Below are 21,043 nucleotides of genomic sequence, written 5' to 3'. Positions count from 1 at the left end.
TTGTCCTCGTGTTGTTCTATCAAGTCAAGTTGGACATCCCATAATCTCTTTTCCCCATCCAAGTTGTTCTCCCCTCAATAAAACAACCAAAACAAGCCCATGAACTGATATCTGTCTATGAATGAAAGTTGAAAAATGCGTGTTGCCTGGCTGTGCAGGAATGGGGGACCCAAAATCCAGAGGCTCCTTAGGAAAACAGTCTAGGGGGTGTGGTTTTGTACATTTATGATTGGTAGAACTTGGTAGGGGATCTAGGATACCCCAAAACTAAGAAGACTGCTAACGGAGGACGCTTCTATCTCCATAGTAATTCCCAAGGGAATGATGATCACCTAGGACAGTCTATATGTACCAGGACCATGCACCAAAAAGGTAGCCCAAGTCCTGGAAGACTGAGGTAGTCCACGTTTCACGGGCCTGAGACTAGGAAACTTAAGAGAGGGGGCTTTACTCCACAGTGTACACTCTCCATGGGCACAATGGAGAAGACCAGCGTCCAGCCCAGGAGGCAAGCAGTCCCCTGGAGCTCACTGATCTGTCCCCACAGAAGACCCTCTCCTCTATACTCCAGCCTATTTACCTGGAACCCATCCACCTTCTGGGTACACCTCCTCAGGCATTGGCTGGGCCCTCCTAATATTCAGACCAGGTAGTTGAACCCCCCCTGCCCTAATCTCCAGAAGCCCCCCTTCCTGAGCAGAATAAACAAAACAATTCTGACTATTGTGGCTCACAGCCTATGAAGGAGGGCGCTACACTCCTAGTGCTGGGACAAGGTCATCTAGAGCCCGGGGTGAAGATACCGAACAGCAACCCCCCCTCCCAGCTCCAATCTTCTCCCTCCCTAAATCCCCCCTCCCAGCTCAATTCTTCTCTCTCCCCAAATCCCCCCTCCCAGCTCAAATCCTCTCCCTCCCTAAATCCCCCCTCCCAGCTCCAATCTTCTCCCTCCCTAAATCCCCTCTCCCAGCTCCAATCTTCTCCCTCCCTAAATCTCCCCTCCCAGCTCAAATTCTCTCCCTTCCTAAATGCCCCCTCCCAGCTCAAATCTTCTCCCTCCCTAAATCCCCCCTCCCAGCTCAAATCTTCTCCCTCCCTAAATCCCCCCTCCCAGCTCAAATCTTCTCCCTCCCCAAATCCCCCCTCCCAGCTCAAATCTTCTCCCTCCCTAAACCCTCCTCCCAGCTCAAATCTTCTCCCTCCCTAAATCTCCCCTCCCAGCTCAAATCCTCTCCCTCCCTAAATCCCCCCTCCCAGCTCAAATCTTCTCCCTCCCTAAATCCCCCCTCCCAGCTCAAATCTTCTCCCTCCCTAAACCCCCCTCCCAGCTCAAATCTTCTCCCTCCCTAAATCTCCCCTCCCAGCTCAAATCTTCTCCCTTCCTAAACCCCCCTCCCAGCTCAAATCTTCTCCCTCCCTAAATCTCCCCTCCCAGCTCCAATCTTCTCCCTCCCTAAATCTCCCCTCCCAGCTCAAATTCTCTCCCTCCCTAAATGCCCCCTCCCAGCTCAAATCTTCTCCCTCCCTAAATGCCCCCTCCCAGCTCAAATCTTCTCCCTCCCTAAAACCCCCCTCCCAGCTCAAATCTTCTCCCTCCCTAAACCCCCCTCCCAGCTCAAATCTTCTCCCTCCCTAAATCTCCCCTCCCAGCTCAAATCCTCTCCCTCCCTAAATCCCCCCTCCCAGCTCCAATCTTCTCCCTCCCTAAATCTCCCCTCCCAGCTCAAATCTTCTCCCTCCCTAAATCTCCCCTCCCAGCTCAAATCCTCTCCCTCCCTAAATCCCCCCTCCCAGCTCAAATCTTCTCCCTCCCTAAATCCCCCCTCCCAGCTCAAATCTTCTCCCTCCCTAAACCCCCCTCCCAGCTCAAATCTTCTCCCTCCCTAAATCTCCCCTCCCAGCTCAAATCTTCTCCCTCCCTAAACCGCCCTCCCAGCTCAAATCTTCTCCCTCCCTAAATCTCCCCTCCCAGCTCCAATCTTCTCCCTCCCTAAATCTCCCCTCCCAGCTCAAATTCTCTCCCTCCCTAAATGCCCCCTCCCAGCTCAAATCTTCTCCCTCCCTAAATGCCCCCCTCCCAGCTCAAATCTTCTCCCTCCCTAAATCCCCCCTCCCAGCTCAAATCTTCTCCCTCCCTAAACCCCCCTCCCAGCTCAAATCTTCTCCCTCCCTAAATCTCCCCTCCCAGCTCAAATCCTCTCCCTCCCTAAATCCCCCCTCCCAGCTCAAATCTTCTCCCTCCCTAAATCTCCCCTCCCAGCTCCAATCTTCTCCCTCCCTAAATCTCCCCTCCCAGCTCAAATCCTCTCCCTCCCTAAATCCCCCCTCCCAGCTCCAATCTTCTCCCTCCCTAAATCCCCCCTCCCAGCTCCAATCTTCTCCCTCCCTAAATCCCCCCTCCCAGCTCAAATCTTCTCCCTCCCTAAATCCCCCCTCCCAGCTCCAATCTTCTCCCTCCCTAAATCTCCCCTCCCAGCTCAAATCTTCTCCCTCCCTAAATCCCCCCTCCCAGCTCCAATCTTCTCCCTCCCTAAATCTCCCCTCCCAGCTCAAATTCTCTCCCTCCCTAAATGCCCCCTCCCAGCTCAAATCTTCTCCCTCCCTAAATCTCCCCTCCCAGCTCAAATCTTCTCCCTCCCTAAATCCCCCCTCCCAGCTCAAATCTTCTCCCTCCCTAAATCCCCCCTCCCAGCTCCAATCTTCTCCCTCCCTAAATCCCCCCTCCCAGCTCCAATCTTCTCCCTCCCTAAATCCCCCCTCCCAGCTCCAATCTTCTCCCTCCCTAAATCTCCCCTCCCAGCTCAAATTCTCTCCCTCCCTAAATGCCCCCTCCCAGCTCAAATCTTCTCCCTCCCTAAATGCCCCCTCCCAGCTCAAATCCTCTTCCTCCCTAAATCTCCCCTCCCAGCTCAAATCTTCTCCCTCCCTAAATCCCCCCTCCCAGCTCCCATCTTCTCCCTCCCTAAATCCCCCCTCCCAGCTCAAATCCTCTCCCTCCCTAAATCTCCCCTCCCAGCTCAAATCCTCTTCCCCCATCCCTCTGCCAGCTCAAATCCCCTCTGCTAGTGCTATCCCCCCCCCCCCCAAATTTCCCCTTCCTAACACAAATCCACTTTCCTAGTTCACATTTCTCCCTAGCGCAACCCCCCAAATCCCCACTGGGCCCGGGGCAGGCGCCCCTCCTGCCCCCCCCATCCCGGCCGACCAGTCTCTAATCACATCGATCTCTTGTAACCAGACAGCAATTTGGACCAATCTAATCTAATTGATCAGCACTCTACAAATGACCATCTCTTGAACCCCGCAGAAGTCTCCCCTGCTACTACAGTATATACATATATATATATATATATATATATATATATATATATATATATATATATACACACACACACACACACACATTCCAGGATCAGCTTCCATACTATGCTGTGTGGCAATGAAAAGGTTATGTGTGATGTCATAGGCGTGGGGGGGCTCTGTGACCCACGCTGTCCTCTGGAAAATGTCAGTACAATGACGAGTACAGAGTGAGCATTGTGTGAGGTCCCCTCATCATTGTACGGGGTCTGGAGGTCTGTGTTATGTACTGTATACAGTATACACCGCTATATACCGTATCTATACACTATATACATTATATACTGCCTGTATACATTGAAACTCACAAACCATAAATCCCGAGATCTCTTCATTATGGATCGTTTTATGATTTACAAACACAATCGTATATCGCCGTGTCACTAAACGCGTTCTGGGCGGAGCAGATATTTGACGCATGCATGCCATTTCTTCGACGTCTCTGTAAATATTTCAGTACACAGGATTTATGTACTTAATTACATGAAGTTCATTGAGGGACGCTGGATTCAGATAATCTGAGACAATCGGGTTTTACCGCCTTAACGGGGCCGACAGAACCAAACTGAGATCCCGCAGGGTCATGGGAGGTGCTACAGAAGGAGCCACAGGGGAGACGCCCCATACAAAGGTCTTCACCAAGAAATGGGAGACTAGCATACTTGGAATAAGTTTGTAAGTGTCGAAAGTTTGCCCCTCAAGGGTACTAGGGGGCTGAATGTTGATCCAGATCCAATTTTAAGAAAGGTCAGCGTTGATGTCATGGAGTATTTCCTCAGGTGGAATCTTCTTCCTTCGCACCAGGCATGGGCAATGATAAACCATCCATGAAGCAGATTTTCAACCTTTTAACAGAATTACTGACCCAGAGATACTCCTGTCTCTGAAGACTGAGGCGACCATGCTGTTTAAACCAGCGACCGTGAAGCAGGACGGTAGACTTGACCTTGAGATAAGTGATATGGTCGATCTGGAAGAACCCACAGATTGTCCACAAGATGTTTGACTGGGTGACACATAAAGGCTTTACCTCAGCTTTGAACCTGGAGAGTGGTCCGTGGATAACTCACCGAACCCAAAGGTCTGGAGAGCGATCTGCAGGTAACTCTCCCAACCCAAAAGTCTGGAGAGCACTCTGCAGATAACTCACTGAACCCAAATGTCTTGAGAGTGCTCTGTGGATAACTCACCAAACCTGAAAGTCTGGCGAGAATTCTATGGATAACTCACCAAACCCGAAGGTCTGGAGAGCGTTCTGTGGATAACTCACTGAACCCAAAGGTCTGGAGAGCATTCTGCAGATAACTTACCAAAACCCAAAAGGTATGGAGAGCACTCTGCAAATAACTCACCAAACATGAAGGTCTGGGGAGCATTCAGCGGATAACTCACCAAACCTGAAGGTCTGGAGAGAATTCTGTTGGTAACTCACCAATCCCAAAGGCCTGGAGAGCGTTCTGTGGATAACTCACTGAACCCAAAGGTCTGGAGAGCGTTCTGCAGATAACTTACCAAAACCCAAAGGTATGGAGAGCACTCTGTGGATAACTCACCAAACCTGAAGGTCTGGAGAGCATTTGCGGATAACTCACCAAACCCAAAGGTCTGGAGAGCATTTGCGGATAACTCACCAAACCCAAAGGTCTGGAGAGCATTTGCAGATAACTCACTGAACCCAAAGGTCTTAAGAGTGCTCTTTGAATAACTCACCAAACCTGAAGGCCTGGAGAGCGTTCTGCGAATAACTCACCAAACCTGAAGGTCTGGATAGCACTCTGAGGGTAACTCACCAAACCTGAAGGTCTGGAGAGCCGTCTGTGAATAACTCACCAAATCGAAAGGTTTGTAGAGCGTTCTGTGAATAACTCACCAAACCTGAATGTCTGGAGAGCGCTCTGCAGATAACTCACCAAACCTGAAGGTCTGCAGAGCCATCTGTGAATAACTCACCAAACCTGAAGGTCTGGATAGCGCTCTGAGGGTAACTCACCAAACCTGAAGGTCTGGAGAGCCATCTGTGAATAACTCACCAGATCTGAAGGTTTGGATAGCGCTCTGTGAATAACTCACCAAACCTGAAGGTCTGGAGAGCGTTCTGTGGATAACTCACCAAATCTAAAGGTCTGGAGAGCATTCTTTGAATAACTCACCAAACCTGAATGTCTGGAGAGCGCTCTGCAGATAACTCACCAAACCTGAAGGTCTGCAGAGCCGTCTGTGAATAACTCACCAAACCTGAAGGTCTGGAGAGCCATATGTGAATAACTCACCAATCCTGAAGGTCTGGAGAGCGCTCTGTGAATAACTCACCAAACCTGAATGTCTGGAGAGCGCTCTGCAGATAACTCACCAAACCTGAAGGTCTGGAGAGCCGTCTGTGAATAACTCACCAAACCTGAAGGTCTAGAGAGCCGTCTGTGAATAACTCACCAAACCTGAATGTCTGGAGAGCGCTCTGCAGATAACTCACCAAACCTGAAGGTCTGGAGAGCCGTCTGTGGATAACTCACCAAACCTGAAGGTCTGTAGAGCGTTCTGAGGGTAACTCACCAAACCTGAAGGTCTGGAGAGCCGTCTGTGAATAACTCACCAAACCCAAAGGTCTAGAGACACCAGTGGCAGAGCCCAGTGCCCACATTCCAGGTAGGACCTGATGTCTTCCCTGTAGGGCCTCCAAAGCATTGTTGAGTATTACCAATCCAGGCATCGCCATAGACGGCTCCGCTCAGCAGAGTGCAGATGATATCTGGATTGAAGAAAATCATCTACTATAAATAGAAATAAAATAAGAAATAAAGGAATGACTGACGGATACAAAGGGGATAAAAGTATCTCAATAGAGAAATAAACTCCATCCTCCTAGGACACTAGCAAAAAAAAGTGAAGCATGATGGGAATGGGAGGGGCTATACCAGGCTGGCCAATGGTTTTTCTTGTTTGTGTCCAAATCCTCCTGTAGATGGCAGTATAACCCAATTGTCTCAGACTAGCTGAATCCTGTGTCCCTTACTGACTGATAAAGCAGAGTGTTGACTAACATGAAGATTCTAGAGATAAATGGGGGTTCAGGAGATAAATGGGGGTTCGGGAGATAAATGGGGGTTCAGGAAATGAATGGGGGTTCAGGAGATAAATGGGGGTTCAGGAGATAAATGGGGGTTCAGGAAATGAATGGGGGTTCAGGAGATAAATGGGGGTTCAGGAGATAAATGGGGGTTCAGGAAATGAATGGGGGTTCAGGAGATAAATGGGGGTTCAGGAGATAAATGGGGGTTCAGGAGATAAATTGGGGTTCAGAAAATGAATGGGGGTTCAGGAGATAAATGGGGGTTCAGGAGATAAATGGGGGTTCAGGAAATGAATGGGGGTTCAGGAGATAAATGGGGGTTCAGGAGATAAATGGGGGTTCAGGAAATGAATGGGGGTTCAGGAGATAAATGGGGGTTCAGAAAATGAATGGGGGTTCAGGAGATAAATGGGGGTTCAGGAAATGAATGGGGGTTCAGGAGATAAATGGGGGTTCAGGAAATGAATGGGGGTTCAGGAGATAAATGGGGGTTCAGGAAATAAATGGGGGTTCAGGAGATAAATGGGGGTTCAGGAAATGAATGGGGGTTCAGGAGATAAATGGGGGTTCAGGAAATAAATGGGGGTTCAGGAGATAAATGGGGGTTCAGGAGATAAATGGGGGTTCAGGAGATGAATGGGGGTTCAGGAGATAAATGGGGGTTCAGGAAATAAATGGGGGTTCAGGAAATAAATGGGGGTTCAGGAGATAAATGGGGGTTCAGGAGATAAATGGGGGTTCAGGAGATGAATGGGGGTTCAGGAGATAAATGGGGGTTCAGGAAATAAATGGGGGTTCAGGAGATAAATGGGGGTTCAGCGGGGTGACAGAGGGGGGACCCCGGGGGGGGGGGGGGTTACCTGCAGGCTGAGGGCGATCTGTCTGATGTACATCATATTCATGTCCTGTAGGATCCATAGCTTGTCCTCCATGTCGGACCATATATCGGGGGGCTCCCAGGGTCGCCCTTTGTCCTGAGCCATCGCTGCACCCCAATACCCCCAACACTAACATCTGATACACCCTCCTACCCAACAACCCCCCACTGTCACCTCCAACCCATCCCCCGCTGTCCCCTTCACACAGCGCCCCCCACAGTACTGACTGACTAGTCCCAGCTGTCCTCAGTCCCCGGTCATACATAGACTATAGTCCCGAGTGTCCTCAGTCCCTGGTCAGTAATAGATCATAGTCCCGAGTGTCCTCAGTCTCCGGTCAGTCATAGATCGTAGTCCCGAGTGTCCTCAGTCCCCGGTCAGTAATCGATCGTAGTCCCGAGTGTCCTCAGTCCCCGGTCAGTCATAGATCGTAGTCCCGAGTGTCCTCAGTCCCCGGTCAGTCATAGATCGTAGTCCCGAGTGTCCTCAGTCCCCGGTCAGTAATCGATCGTAGTCCCGAGTGTCCTCAGTCCCCGGTCAGTAATAGATCGTAGTCCCGTGTGTCCTCAGTCCCCGGTCAGTAATAGATCGTAGTCCCGAGTGTCCTCAGTCCCCGGTCAGTAATAGATCGTAGTCCCGAGTGTCCTCAGTCCCTGGTCAGTCATAGATCGTAGTCCCGAGTGTCCTCAGTCCCCGGTCAGTAATAGATCGTAGTCCCGAGTGTCCTCAGTCCCCGGTCAGTCATAGATCGTAGTCCCGAGTGTCCTCAGTCCCCGGTCAGTAATAGATCGTAGTCCCGAGTGTCCTCAGTCCCTGGTCAGTCATAGATCGTAGTCCCGAGTGTCCTCAGTCCCCGGTCAGTCATAGATCGTAGTCCCGTGTGTCCTCAGTCCCCGGTCAGTAATAGATCGTAGTCCGGTGTGTCCTCAGTCCCCGGTCAGTAATAGATCGTAGTCCGGTGTGTCCTCAGTCCCCGGTCAGTAATAGATCGTAGTCCGGTGTGTCCTCAGTCCCCGGTCAGTAATAGATCGTAGTCCCGAGTGTCCTCAGTCCCCGGTCAGTAATAGATCGTAGTCCCGAGTGTCCTCAGTCCCCGGTCAGTAATCGATCGTAGTCCCGAGTGTCCTCAGTCCCCGGTCAGTCATAGATCGTAGTCCCGTGTGTCCTCAGTCCCCGGTCAGTAATAGATCGTAGTCCGGTGTGTCCTCAGTCCCCGGTCAGTAATAGATCGTAGTCCGGTGTGTCCTCAGTCCCCGGTCAGTAATAGATCGTAGTCCGGTGTGTCCTCAGTCCCCGGTCAGTAATAGATCGTAGTCCCGAGTGTCCTCAGTCCCCGGTCAGTAATAGATCGTAGTCCCGAGTGTCCTCAGTCCCCGGTCAGTAATCGATCGTAGTCCCGAGTGTCCTCAGTCCCCGGTCAGTCATAGATCGTAGTCCCGAGTGTCCTCAGTCCCCGGTCAGTCATAGATCGTAGTCCCGAGTGTCCTCAGTCCCCGGTCAGTAATCGATCGTAGTCCCGAGTGTCCTCAGTCCCCGGTCAGTCATAGATCGTAGTCCCGAGTGTCCTCAGTCCCCGGTCAGTCATAGATCGTAGTCCCGAGTGTCCTCAGTCCCCGGTCAGTAATCGATCGTAGTCCCGAGTGTCCTCAGTCCCCGGTCAGTCATAGATCGTAGTCCCGAGTGTCCTCAGTCCCCGGTCAGTAATCGATCGTAGTCCCGAGTGTCCTCAGTCCCCGGTCAGTAATCGATCGTAGTCCCGAGTGTCCTCAGTCCCCGGTCAGTCATAGATCGTAGTCCCGAGTGTCCTCAGTCCCCGGTCAGTCATAGATCGTAGTCCCGAGTGTCCTCAGTCCCCGGTCAGTAATAGATCGTAGTCCCGAGTGTCCTCAGTCCCCGGTCAGTAATCGATCGTAGTCCCGTGTGTCCTCAGTCCCAGGTCAGTAATAGATCGTAGTCCGGTGTGTCCTCAGTCCCCGGTCAGTCATCGATCGTAGTCCCGAGTGTCCTCAGTCCCAGGTCAGTAATAGATCGTAGTCCCGAGTGTCCTCAGTCCCCGGTCAGTCATAGATCGTAGTCCGGTGTGTCCTCAGTCCCCGGTCAGTAATAGATCGTAGTCCCGAGTGTCCTCAGTCCCCAGTCAGTAATCGATCGTAGTCCCGAGTGTCCTCAGTCCCCGGTCAGTAATAGATCGTAGTCCCGAGTGTCCTCAGTCCCCGGTCAGTAATAGATCGTAGTCCCGAGTGTCCTCAGTCCCCGGTCAGTCATAGATCGTAGTCCCAAGTGTCCTCAGTCCCTCCTCCCGGTTTCCTGGCTCCCTCCTGTCCACGTCTCTCTCTCCGTCTTCCTCTCTCTCCTGTTCCTTCCGCCTTTTCCCGGCTCGGCCTCCTGAAAGACCCCCATTCATGGCAGCAGCCGCCCCTCCCTGACTCACCACAAACACAGCGGGGGCCACACGTCACCCCGGGGGCCCCAACATATACTACCAGATGGGTCATAGAGAGGAGGACTCAAAGGAGGACAGCTGGGCCAAACAGGACTCTACGGGACCCCCCAATACTTCTATATAAAGACAATGAAACCGTATGAGCAGACGGGGGAGGGGGACTCAGCATCCCATCCCCCCTCCAATACCAGAAAATACCCCACAGGGGCCAAACCAGAGGGCGCCACTGACACCCCGGAGTCACCAGAGGGCGCCACTGACACCCCGGAGTCACCAGAGGGCGCCACTGACACCCCGGAGTCACCAGAGGGCACCACTGACACCCCAGAGTTACCAGAGGGCGCCACTGACACCCCAAAGTCACCAGAGGGCGCCACTGAAACCCCGTAGTCACCAGAGGGCGCCACTGACACCCCAGAGTTACCAGAGGGCGCCACTGACACCCCAAAGTCACCAAAGGGCGCCACTGACACCCCGGAGTCACCAGAGGGCGCCACTGACACCCCGAAGTCACCAGAGGGCGCCACTGACACCCTGGAGTCACCAGAGGGCGCCACTGAAACCCCGTAGTCACCAGAGGGCGCCACTGACACCCCAGAGTTACCAGAGGGCGCCACTGACACCCCAAAGTCACCAGAGGGCGCCACTGACACCCCGGAGTCACCAGAGGGCGCCACTGACACCCCGAAGTCACCAGAGGGCGCCACTGACACCCCGGAGTCACCAGAGGGCGCCACTGACACCCCGGAGTCACCAGAGGGCGCCACTGACACCCCGAAGTCACCAGAGGGCGACACTGACACCCCGTAGTCACCAGAGGGCGCCACTGACACCCCGAAGTCACCAGAGGGCGCCACTGACACCCCGGAGTCACCAGAGGGCGCCACTGACACCCCTTAGTCACCAGAGGGCGCCACTGACACCCCGAAGTCACCAGAGGGCGCCACTGACACCCCGTAGTCACCAGAGGGCGCCACTGACACCCCGAAGTCACCAGAGGGCGCCACTGACACCCCGGAGTCACCAGAGGGCGCCACTGACACACATTCCCCAATACTGAACACTGACACCCCGGAGTCACCAGAGGGCGCAACTGAAACCCCAGAGTCACCAGAGGGCGCCACTGACACCCCGAAGTAACCAGATGGCGCCACTGACACACATTCCCCAATACTGAACACTGACACCCCGGAGTCACCAGAGGACGCCCCGTAGTCACCAGAGGGCGCCACTGACACCCCGAAGTCACCAGAGGGCGCCACTGACACCCCGAAGTAACCAGATGGCGCCACTGACACACATTCCCCAATACTGAACACTGACACCCCGGAGTCACCAGAGGACGCCCCGGAGTCACCAGAGGGCGCCACTGACACCCCGGAGTCACCAGAGGGCGCCACTGACACCCCAGAGTTACCAGAGGGCGCCCCGGAGTCACCAGAGGGCGCCACTGACACCCCGGAGTCACCAGAGGGCGCCACTGACACCCCGGGGTCACCAGAGGACGCCACTGACACCCCGGGGTCACCAGAGGGCGCCACTGACACACGTTTCCTGATACTAACTGTGTAAGTGGCGCCCTCTGGTGACCCCGGGGCGTCAGTGGCGCCCTCTGCTGACTCCGGGGCGTCAGTGGCGCCCTCTGCTGACTCCGGGGCGTCAGTGGCGCCCTCTGCTGCCCCCGGGTGTCAGTGGCGCCCTCTGCTGACTCCGGGGTGTCAGTGTTCAGTATTGAAGAATATGTTCGGTGGCGCCCTCTGGTGACTCCAAGGTGTCAGTGGCGCCCTCTGGTGACTCCGGGGGTGTCAGTGGCGCCCTCTGGTGACTCCGGGGTGTCAGTGGCGCCCTCTGATGACCCCGGGGGTGTCAGTGGCGCCTTCTGGTGATCCCGGGGGTGTCAGTGGCGCCCTCTGGTGACCCCGGGGGTGTCAGTGGCGCCCTCTGGTGACCCCGGGGGTGTCAGTGGCGCCCTCTGGTGACTCCGGGGGTGTCAGTGGCGCCCTCTGGTGACCCCGGGGGTGTCAGTGGCGCCCTTTGGTGACTAAGGGGTGTCAGTGGCGCCCTCTGGTGACTAAGGGGTGTCAGTGGCGCCCTCTGGTGACTAAGGGGTGTCAGTGGCGCCCTCTGGTGACTAAGGGGTGTCAGTGGGGCCCTCTGGTGACTAAGGGGTGTCAGTGGCGCCCTCTGATGACTCCGGGGTGTCAGTGTTTAGTATTGAGGAATGTGTGTCGGTGGCGCCCTCTGGTGACTCCGGGGCATTAGTGGCGCCCTCTGGTGATCCCGGGGGTGTCAGTGGCGCCTTCTGGTGATCCCGGGGGTGTCAGTGGCGCCCTCTGGTGATCCCGGGGGTGTCAGTGGCGCCCTCTGGTGATCCCGGGGGTGTCAGTGGCGCCCTCTGCTGACTCCGGGGCGTCAGTGGCGCCCTCTGCTGACTCCGGGGCGTCAGAGGCGCCCTCTGGTGACTCCGGGGTGTCAGTGGCGCCCTCTGGTGACTCCGGGGCGCCCTCTGGTGACTCCGGGGTGTCAGTGGCGCCCTCAGGTGACTCCGGGGCGTCAGTGGTGCCCTCTGGTGACTAAGGGGTGTCAGTGGCGCCCTCTGGTGACTAAGGGGTGTCAGAGGCGCCCTCTGGTGACTCCGGGGTTTCAGTGGCTCCCTCTGGTGACTCCGGGATGTCAGTGGCTCCCTCTGGTGACTAAGGGGTGTCAGTGGCGCCCTCTGGTGACTCCGGGGTGTAAGTGGCGCCCTCTGGTTACTCCGGGGTGTCAGTGGCGCCCTCTGGTGGCTCCAGGGTGTCAGTGGCGCCCTCTGGTGACTCCGGGGTGTCAGTGTTCAGTATTGAGGAATGTGTTCGGTGGCGCCCTCTGGTGACTCCGGGGCGTCAGTGGCGCCCTCTGGTGACCCCGGGGGTGTCAGTGGCGCCCTCTGGTGACCCCGGGGCGTCAGTGGCGCCCTCTGCTGACTCCGGGGCGTCAGTGGCGCCCTCTGCTGACTCCGGGGCGTCAGTGGCGCCCTCTGCTGCCCCCGGGTGTCAGTGGCGCCCTCTGCTGACTCCGGGGTGTCAGTGTTCAGTATTGAAGAATATGTTCGGTGGCGCCCTCTGGTGACTCCGGGGTGTCAGTGGCGCCCTCTGGTGACTCCGGGGGTGTCAGTGGCGCCCTCTGGTGACTCCGGGGTGTCAGTGGCGCCCTCTGATGACCCCGGGGGTGTCAGTGGCGCCTTCTGGTGATCCCAGGGGTGTCAGTGGCGCCCTCTGGTGACTAAGGGGTGTCAGTGGCGCCCTCTGGTGACTAAGGGGTGTCAGTGGCGCCCTCTGGTGACTAAGGGGTGTCAGTGGCGCCCTCTGGTGACCTCGGGGTGTCAGTGTTTAGTATTGAGGAATGTGTGTCGGTGGCGCCCTCTGGTGACTCCGGGGCATTAGTGGCGCCCTCTGGTGATCCCGGGGGTGTCAGTGGCGCCTTCTGGTGATCCCGGGGGTGTCAGTGGCGCCCTCTGGTGATCCCGGGGGTGTCAGTGGCGCCCTCTGTGATCCCGGGGGTGTCAGTGGCGCCCTCTGCTGACTCCGGGGCGTCAGTGGCGCCCTCTGCTGACTCCGGGGTGTCAGTGGCGCCCTCTGGTGACTCCGGGGCGCCCTCTGGTGACTCCGGGGTGTCAGTGGCGCCCTCTGGTGACTCCGGGGCGTCAGTGGCGCCCTCTGGTGACTCCGGGGCGTCAGTGGCACTCTCTGGTGACTAAGGGGTGTCAGTGGCGCCCTCTGGTGACTAAGGGGTGTCAGAGGCGCCCTCTGGTGACTCCGGGGTTTCAGTGGCTCCCTCTGGTGACTCCGGGGTGTCAGTGGCTCCCTCTGGTGACTAAGGGGTGTCAGTGGCGCCCTCTGGTGACTCCGGGGTGTAAGTGGCGCCCTCTGGTTACTCCGGGGTGTCAGTGGCGCCCTCTGGTGACTCCGGGGTGTCAGTGGCGCCCTCTGGTGACTAAAGGGTGTCAGTGGCGCCCTCTGGTGACTAAAGGGTGTCAGTGGCGCCCTCTGGTGACTCCGGGGTGTCAGTGGCGCCCTCTGGTGGCTCCAGGGTGTAAGTGGCGCCCTCTGATGACTCCGGGGTGTCAGTGTTCAGTATTGAGGAATGTGTTCGGTGGCGCCCTCTGGTGACTCCGGGGCGTCAGTGGCGCCCTCTGGTGACCCCGGGGGTGTCAGTGGCGCCCTCTGGTGACCCCGGTGGTGTCAGTGGCGCCCTCTGGTGACCCCGGGGGTGTCAGTGGCGCCCTCTGGTGACCCGGGGGGTGTCAGTGGCGCCCTCTGGTGATCCCGGGGAGTGTCAGTGGCGCCCTCTGGTGACCCGGGGGGTGTCAGTGGCGCCCTCTGGTGATTCCGGGGGTGTCAGTGGCGCCCTCTGGTGATCCCGGGGGTGTCAGTGGTGCCCTCTGGTGACTCCGGGGCGCCCTCTGGTGACTCTGGGGTGTCAGTGGCGCCCTCTGGTGACTCTGGGGTGTCAGTGGCGCCCTCTGGTGACTCCGGGGTGTCAGTGGCGCCCTCTGGTGACTAAGGGGTGTCAGTGGCTCCCTCTGGTGACTAAGGGGTGTCAGTGGCGCCCTCTGGTGACTCCGGGGTGTCAGTGGCGCCCTCTGGTGGCTCCAGGGTGTCAGTGGCGGCCTCTGGTGACTAAGGGGCACTCTCTGGTGGCTCCAGGGTGTCAGTGGCGCCCTCTGGTGACTCCGGGGTGTCAGTGTTCAGTATTGAGGAATGTGTTCGGTGGCGCCCTCTGGTGACCCCGGTGGTGTCAGTGGCGCCCTCTGGTGACCCCGGGGGTGTCAGTGGCGCCCTCTAGTGATCCCGGGGGTGTCAGTGGTGCCCTCTGGTGACTAAGGGGTGTCCGGGGCGCCCTCTGGTGACTAAGGGGTGTCATTGGCGCCCTCTGGTGATTAAGGGGTGCCCTCTGGTGACTCCGGGGTGTCAGTGGCGCCCTCTGGTGACTCTGGGGTGTCAGTGGCGCCCTCTGGTGACTCCGGGGTGTGAGTGGCGCCCTCTGGTGACTCCGGGGTGTCAGTGGCGCCCTCTGGTGACACCGGGGTGTCAGGGGCGCCCTCTGGTGACTCTGGGGTGTCAGTGTTCAGTATTGAGGAATGTGTGTCAGTGGCGCCCTCTGGTGACTCCGGGGCATCAGTGGCGCCCTCTGCTGACTCCGGGGCATCAGTGGCGCCCTCTGCTGACTCCGGGGCGCCCTCTGGTGACTCCGGGGTGTCAGTGGCGCCCTCTGGTGACTCCGGGGTGTCAGTGGCGCCCTCTGGTGACTAAGGGGTGCCCTCTGGTGACTCCGGGGTGTCAGTGGCGCCCTCTGGTGACTAAGGGGTGTCAGTGGCGCCCTCTGGTGGCTCCGGGGTGTCAGTGGCGCCCTCTGGTGGCTCCGGGGTGTCAGTGTTCAGTATTGAGGAATGTGTTCGGTGGCGCCCTCTGGTGACTCCGGGGCGTCAGTGGCGCCCTCTGGTGACCCCTGGGGTGTCAGTGGCGCCCTCTGGTGACCCCGGTGGTGTCAGTGGCGCCCTCTGGTGACCCCGGGGGTGTCAGTGGCGCCCTCTGGTGATTCCAAGGGTGTCAGTGGCGCCCTCTGGTGACTAAGGGGTGTCAGGGGCATCCTCTGGTGACTAAGGGGTGTCCGGGGCGCCCTCTGGTGACTAAGGGGTGTCAGTGGCGCCCTCTGGTGACTAAGGGGTGTCAGTGGCGCCCTCTGGTGACTAAGGGGTGTCAGTGGCACCCTCTGGTGACTCCGGGGTGTCAGTATTCAGTATTGAGGAATGTGTGTTGGTGGCGCCCTCTGGTGACTAAGGGGTGTCAGTGGCTCCCTCTGGTGACTCCGGGGTGTCAGTGGCGCCCTCTGGCGACCTCGGGGTGTCAGTGGCGCCCTCTGGTGGCTCCGGGGTGTCAGTGGCGCCCTCTGGTGACTCCGGGGTGTCAGTGGCGCCCTCTGGTGACTCCGGGGTGTCAGTGGCGCCCTCTGGTGACTCCGGGGTGTCAGTGGCGCCCTCTGGTGACTCCGGGGTGCCCTCCGGTGACTCCAGGGTTTCAGTGGCGCCCTCTGGTGACTTCGGGGTGTCAGTGGCGCCCTCTGGTGACTCCGGGGTGTCAGTGGCGCCCTCTGGTGACTCCGGGGTGTCAGTGGCGCCCTCTGGTGACTCCGGGGTGTCAGTGGCGCCCTCTGGTGACTCCGGGGTGTCAGTGGCGCCCTCTGGTGACTCCGGGGTGTCAGTGGCGACCTCTGGTGACTCCCGGGTGTCAGTGGCGCCCTCTGGTGACTCCGGGGTGTCAGTGGCGCCCTCTGGTGACTCCGGGGTGTCAGTGGCGCCCTCTGGTGACTCCTGGGTGCCCTCCGGTGACTCCAGGGTGTCAGTGGCGCCCTCTGGTGACTAAGGGGCACTCTCTGGTGGCTCCAGGGTGTCAGTGGCGCCCTCTGGTGACTCCGGGGTGTCAGTGTTCAGTATTGAGGAATGTGTTCGGTGGCGCCCTCTGGTGACCCCGGTGGTGTCAGTGGCGCCCTCTGGTGACCCCGGGGGTGTCAGTGGCGCCCTCTAGTGATCCCGGGGGTGTCAGTGGTGCCCTCTGGTGACTAAGGGGTGTCCGGGGCGCCCTCTGGTGACTAAGGGGTGTCAGTGGCGCCCTCTGGTGACTAAGGGGTGTCATTGGCGCCCTCTGGTGATTAAGGGGTGCCCTCTGGTGACTCCGGGGTGTCAGTGGCGCCCTCTGGTGACTCTGGGGTGTCAGTGGCGCCCTCTGGTGACTCCGGGGTGTGAGTGGCGCCCTCTGGTGACTCTGGGGTGTCAGTGTTCAGTATTGAGGAATGTGTGTCAGTGGCGCCCTCTGGTGACTCCGGGGCATCAGTGGCGCCCTCTGCTGACTCCGGGGCATCAGTGGCGCCCTCTGCTGACTCCGGGGCGCCCTCTGGTGACTCCGGGGTGTCAGTGGCGCCCTCTGGTGACTCCGGGGTGTCAGTGGCGCCCTCTGGTGACTAAGGGGTGCCCTCTGGTGACTCCGGGGTGTCAGTGGCGCCCTCTGGTGACTAAGGGGTGTCAGTGGCGCCCTCTGGTGGCTCCGGGGTGTCAGTGGCGCCCTCTGGTGGCTCCGGGGTGTCAGTGTTCAGTATTGAGGAATGTGTTCGGTGGCGCCCTCTGGTGACTCCGGGGCGTCAGTGGCGCCCTCTGGTGACCCCTGGGGTGTCAGTGGCGCCCTCTGGTGACCCCGGTGGTGTCAGTGGCGCCCTCTGGTGACCCCGGGGGTGTCAGTGGCGCCCTCTGGTGATTCCAAGGGTGTCAGTGGCGCCCTCTGGTGACTAAGGGGTGTCAGGGGCATCCTCTGGTGACTAAGGGGTGTCCGGGGCGCCCTCTGGTGACTAAGGGGTGTCAGTGGCGCCCTCTGGTGACTAAGGGGTGTCAGTGGCGCCCTCTGGTGACTAAGGGGTGTCAGTGGCACCCTCTGGTGACTCCGGGGTGTCAGTATTCAGTATTGAGGAATGTGTGTTGGTGGCGCCCTCTGGTGACTAAGGGGTGTCAGTGGCTCCCTCTGGTGACTCCGGGGTGTCAGTGGCGCCCTCTGGTGACTAAGGGGTGTCAGTGGCGCCCTCTGGCGGTTCCGGGGTGTCAGTGGAGCCCTCTGGTGGCTCCGGGGTGTCAGTGGCGCCCTCTAGTGGCTCCGGGGTGTCAGTGGCGCCCTCTGGTGGCTCCGGGGTGTCAGTGGCGCCCTCTGGCGACCCCGGGGTGAAAGTGGCGCCCTCTGGTGGCTCCGGGGTGTCAGTGGCGCCCTCTGGTGACTCCGGGGTGTCAGTGGCGCCCTCTGGTGACTCCGGGGTGCCCTCCGGTGACTCCGGGGTGTCAGTGGCGCCCTCTGGTGACTCCGGGGTGTCAGTGGCGCCCTCTGGTGACTCCGGGGTGTCAGTGGCGCCCTCTGGTGACTCCGGGGTGTCAGTGGCGCCCTCTGGTGGCTCCGGGGTGTCAGTGGCGCCCTCTGGCGGTTCCGGGGTGTCAGTGGCGCCCTCTGGTGATCCCGGGGAGTGTCAGTGGCGCCCTCTGGTGATTCCGGGGGTGTCAGTGGCGCCCTCTGGTGATCCCGGGGGTGTCAGTGGTGCCCTCTGGTGACTCCGGGGCGCCCTCTGGTGACTCTGGGGTGTCAGTGGCGCCCTCTGGTGACTCTGGGGTGTCAGTGGCACCCTCTGGTGACTCTGGGGTGTCAGTGGCACCCTCTGGTGACTCCGGGGTGTCAGTGGCTCCCTCTGGTGACTAAGGGGTGTCAGTGGCGCCCTCTGGTGACTCCGGGGTGTCAGTGGCGCCCTCTGGTGGCTCCAGGGTGTCAGTGGCGCCCTCTGGTGACTAAGGGGTGCCCTCTGGTGACTCCGGGGTGTCAGTGGCGCCCTCTGGTGACTCTGGGGTGTCAGTGGCACCCTCTGGTGACTCCGGGGTGTCAGTGGCTCCCTCTGGTGACTAAGGGGTGTCAGTGGCGCCCTCTGGTGACTCCGGGGTGTCAGTGGCGCCCTCTGGTGGCTCCAGGGTGTCAGTGGCGCCCTCTGGTGACTAAGGGGTGCCCTCTGGTGACTCCGGGGTGTCAGTGGCGCCCTCTGGTGACTCCGGGGTGTCAGTGTTCAGTATTGAGGAATGTGTTCGGTGGCGCCCTCTGGTGACCCCGGTGGTGTCAGTGGCGCCCTCTGGTGACCCCGGGGGTGTCAGTGGCGCCCTCTAGTGATCCCGGGGGTGTCAGTGGTGCCCTCTGGTGACTAAGGGGTGTCCGGGGCGCCCTCTGGTGACTAAGGGGTGTCAGTGGCGCCCTCTGGTGACTAAGGGGTGTCATTGGCGCCCTCTGGTGATTAAGGGGTGCCCTCTGGTGACTCCGGGGTGTCAGTGGCGCCCTCTGGTGACTCTGGGGTGTCAGTGGCGCCCTCTGGTGACTCCGGGGTGTGAGTGGCACCCTCTGGTGACTCCGGGGTGTCAGTGGCGCCCTCTGGTGACACCGGGGTGTCAGGGGCGCCCTCTGGTGACTCTGGGGTGTCAGTGTTCAGTATTGAGGAATGTGTGTCAGTGGCGCCCTCTGCTGACTCCGGGGCATCAGTGGCGCCCTCTGCTGACTCCGGGGCGCCCTCTGGTGACTCCGGGGTGTCAGTGGCGCCCTCTGGTGACTCCGGGGTGTCAGTGGCGCCCTCTGGTGACTAAGGGGTGCCCTCTGGTGACTCCGGGGTGTCAGTGGCGCCCTCTGGTGACTAAGGGGTGTCAGTGGCGCCCTCTGGTGGCTCCGGGGTGTCAGTGTTCAGTATTGAGGAATGTGTTCGGTGGCGCCCTCTGGTGACTCCGGGGCGTCAGTGGCGCCCTCTGGTGACCCCTGGGGTGTCAGTGGCGCCCTCTGGTGACCCCGGTGGTGTCAGTGGCGCCCTCTGGTGACCCCGGGGGTGTCAGTGGCGCCCTCTGGTGATTCCAAGGGTGTCAGTGGCGCCCTCTGGTGACTAAGGGGTGTCAGGGGCATCCTCTGGTGACTAAGGGGTGTCCGGGGCGCCCTCTGGTGACTAAGGGGTGTCAGTGGCGCCCTCTGGTGACTAAGGGGTGTCAGTGGCACCCTCTGGTGACTCCGGGGTGTCAGTATTCAGTATTGAGGAATGTGTGTTGGTGGCGCCCTCTGGTGACTAAGGGGTGTCAGTGGCTCCCTCTGGTGACTCCGGGGTGTCAGTGGCGCCCTCTGGTGACTAAGGGGTGCCAGTGGCGCCCTCTGGTGGCTCCGGGGTGTCAGTGGCGCCCTCTGGCGGTTCCGGGGTGTCAGTGGAGCCCTCTGGTGACTAAGGGGTGTCAGTGGCGCCCTCTGGTGACTAAGGGGTGTCAGTGGAGCCCTCTGGTGGCTCCGGGGTGTCAGTGGCGCCCTCTAGTGGCTCCGGGGTGTCAGTGGCGCCCTCTGGTGACTCCGGGGTGCCCTCCGGTGACTCCGGGGTGTCAGTGGCGCCCTCTGGTGACTCCGGGGTGTCAGTGGCGCCCTCTGGTGATTCCGGGGTGTCAGTGGCGCCCTCTGGTGGCTCCGGGGTGTCAGTGGCGCCCTCTGGCGGTTCCGGGGTGTCAGTGGCGCCCTCTGGTGATCCCGGGGGTGTCAGTGGCGCCCTCTGCTGACTCCGGGGCTTCAGTGGCGCCCTCTGCTGACTCCGGGGCGTCAGTGGCGCCCTCTGGTGACCCCTGGGGTGTCAGTGGCGCCCTCTGGTGACCCCGGTGGTGTCAGTGGCGCCCTCTGGTGACCCCGGGGGTGTCAGTGGCGCCCTCTGGTGACCCCGGGGAGTGTCAGTGGCGCCCTCTGGTGATCCTGGGGGTGTCAGTGGCGCCCTCTGGTGATTCCGAGGGTGTCAGTGGCGCCCTCTGGTGACTAAGGGGTGTCAGGGCATCCTCTGGTGACTAAGGGGTGTCCGGGGCGCCCTCTGGTGACTAAGGGGTGTCAGTGGCGCCCTCTGGTGACTAAGGGGTGTCAGTGGCGCCCTCTGGTGACACCGGGGTGTCAGGGGCGCCCTCTGGTGACTCCGGGGCGTCAGTGGCGCCCTCTGGTGACTCCGGGGCGTCAGTGGCGCCCTCTGGTGACTCCGGGGGTGTCAGTGGCGCCCTCTGGTGACTCCGGGGGTGTCAGTGGCGCCCTCTGGTGACTCCGGGGTGTCAGTGGCGCCCTCTGGTGACTCCGGGGCGTCAGTGGCGCCCTCTGGTGACTCCGGGGTGTCAGTGGCGCCCTCTCTTGACTCCGGAGCGTCAGTTGCGCCTTCTGGTGGCTCCGGGGGTGTCAGTGGCGCCCTCTGGTGGCTCCGGTGTGTCAGTGGCGCCCTCTGGTGACTAAGGGGTGTCAGTGGCGCCCTCTGGTGGCTCCGGGGTGTCAGTGGCGCCCTCTGGTGGCTCCGGGGTGTCAGTGGCGCCCTCTGGCGGTTCCGGGGTGTCAGTGGCGCCCTCTGGCGACCTCGGGGTGTCAGTGGCGCCCTCTGGTGGCTCCGGGGTGTCAGTGGCGCCCTCTGGTGACTCCGGGGTGTCAGTGGCGCCCTCTGGTGACTCCGCGGTGTCAGTGGCGCCCTCTGGTGACTCCGGGGTGTCAGTGGCGCCCTCTGGTGACTCCGGGGTGCCCTCCGGTGACTCCAGGGTGTCAGTGGCGCCCTCTGGTGACTCCGGGGTGTCAGTGGCGCCCTCTGGTTACTCCGGGGTGTCAGTGGCGCCCTCTGGTGACTCCGGGGTGTCAGTGGCGCCCTCTGGTGACTCCGGGGTGTCAGTGGCGCCCTCTGGTGACTCCGGGGTGTCAGTGGCGACCTCTGGTGACTCCCGGG

General features: G+C 59.8%; 1 protein-coding gene across 5 annotated transcripts in view; it reads right to left on the bottom strand.

Annotated features, from left to right (window-relative positions):
• Window positions 1-21,043, bottom strand: part of RTKN (rhotekin) — a 146,679-nt gene that overhangs the window by 61,337 nt on the left and 64,299 nt on the right. For 2 of the 5 annotated variants that reach the window (XR_012241844.1, XM_073617656.1), the window contains exon 1: window positions 7,288-7,497. The exons of 2 other annotated variants lie outside the window; for them this stretch is intronic. Coding sequence is in view for 2 of the 3 variants with exons in the window: in XM_073617656.1 (XP_073473757.1) it covers window positions 7,288-7,410 (123 nt within the window). In the remaining variant the exon portion in view is untranslated. Of the gene's footprint in view, window positions 1-7,287; window positions 7,505-21,043 lie in introns of those variants that run through there. One more of the 5 variants, XM_073617680.1, reaches the window with a different exon arrangement.

The sequence above is a fragment of the Aquarana catesbeiana genome, linkage group LG01, assembly GCF_042186555.1.
Source record: "Aquarana catesbeiana isolate 2022-GZ linkage group LG01, ASM4218655v1, whole genome shotgun sequence".
Taxonomy (NCBI): Eukaryota; Metazoa; Chordata; class Amphibia; order Anura; family Ranidae; genus Aquarana; species Aquarana catesbeiana.
This window is presented reverse-complemented; position numbering and strand designations above follow the sequence as displayed.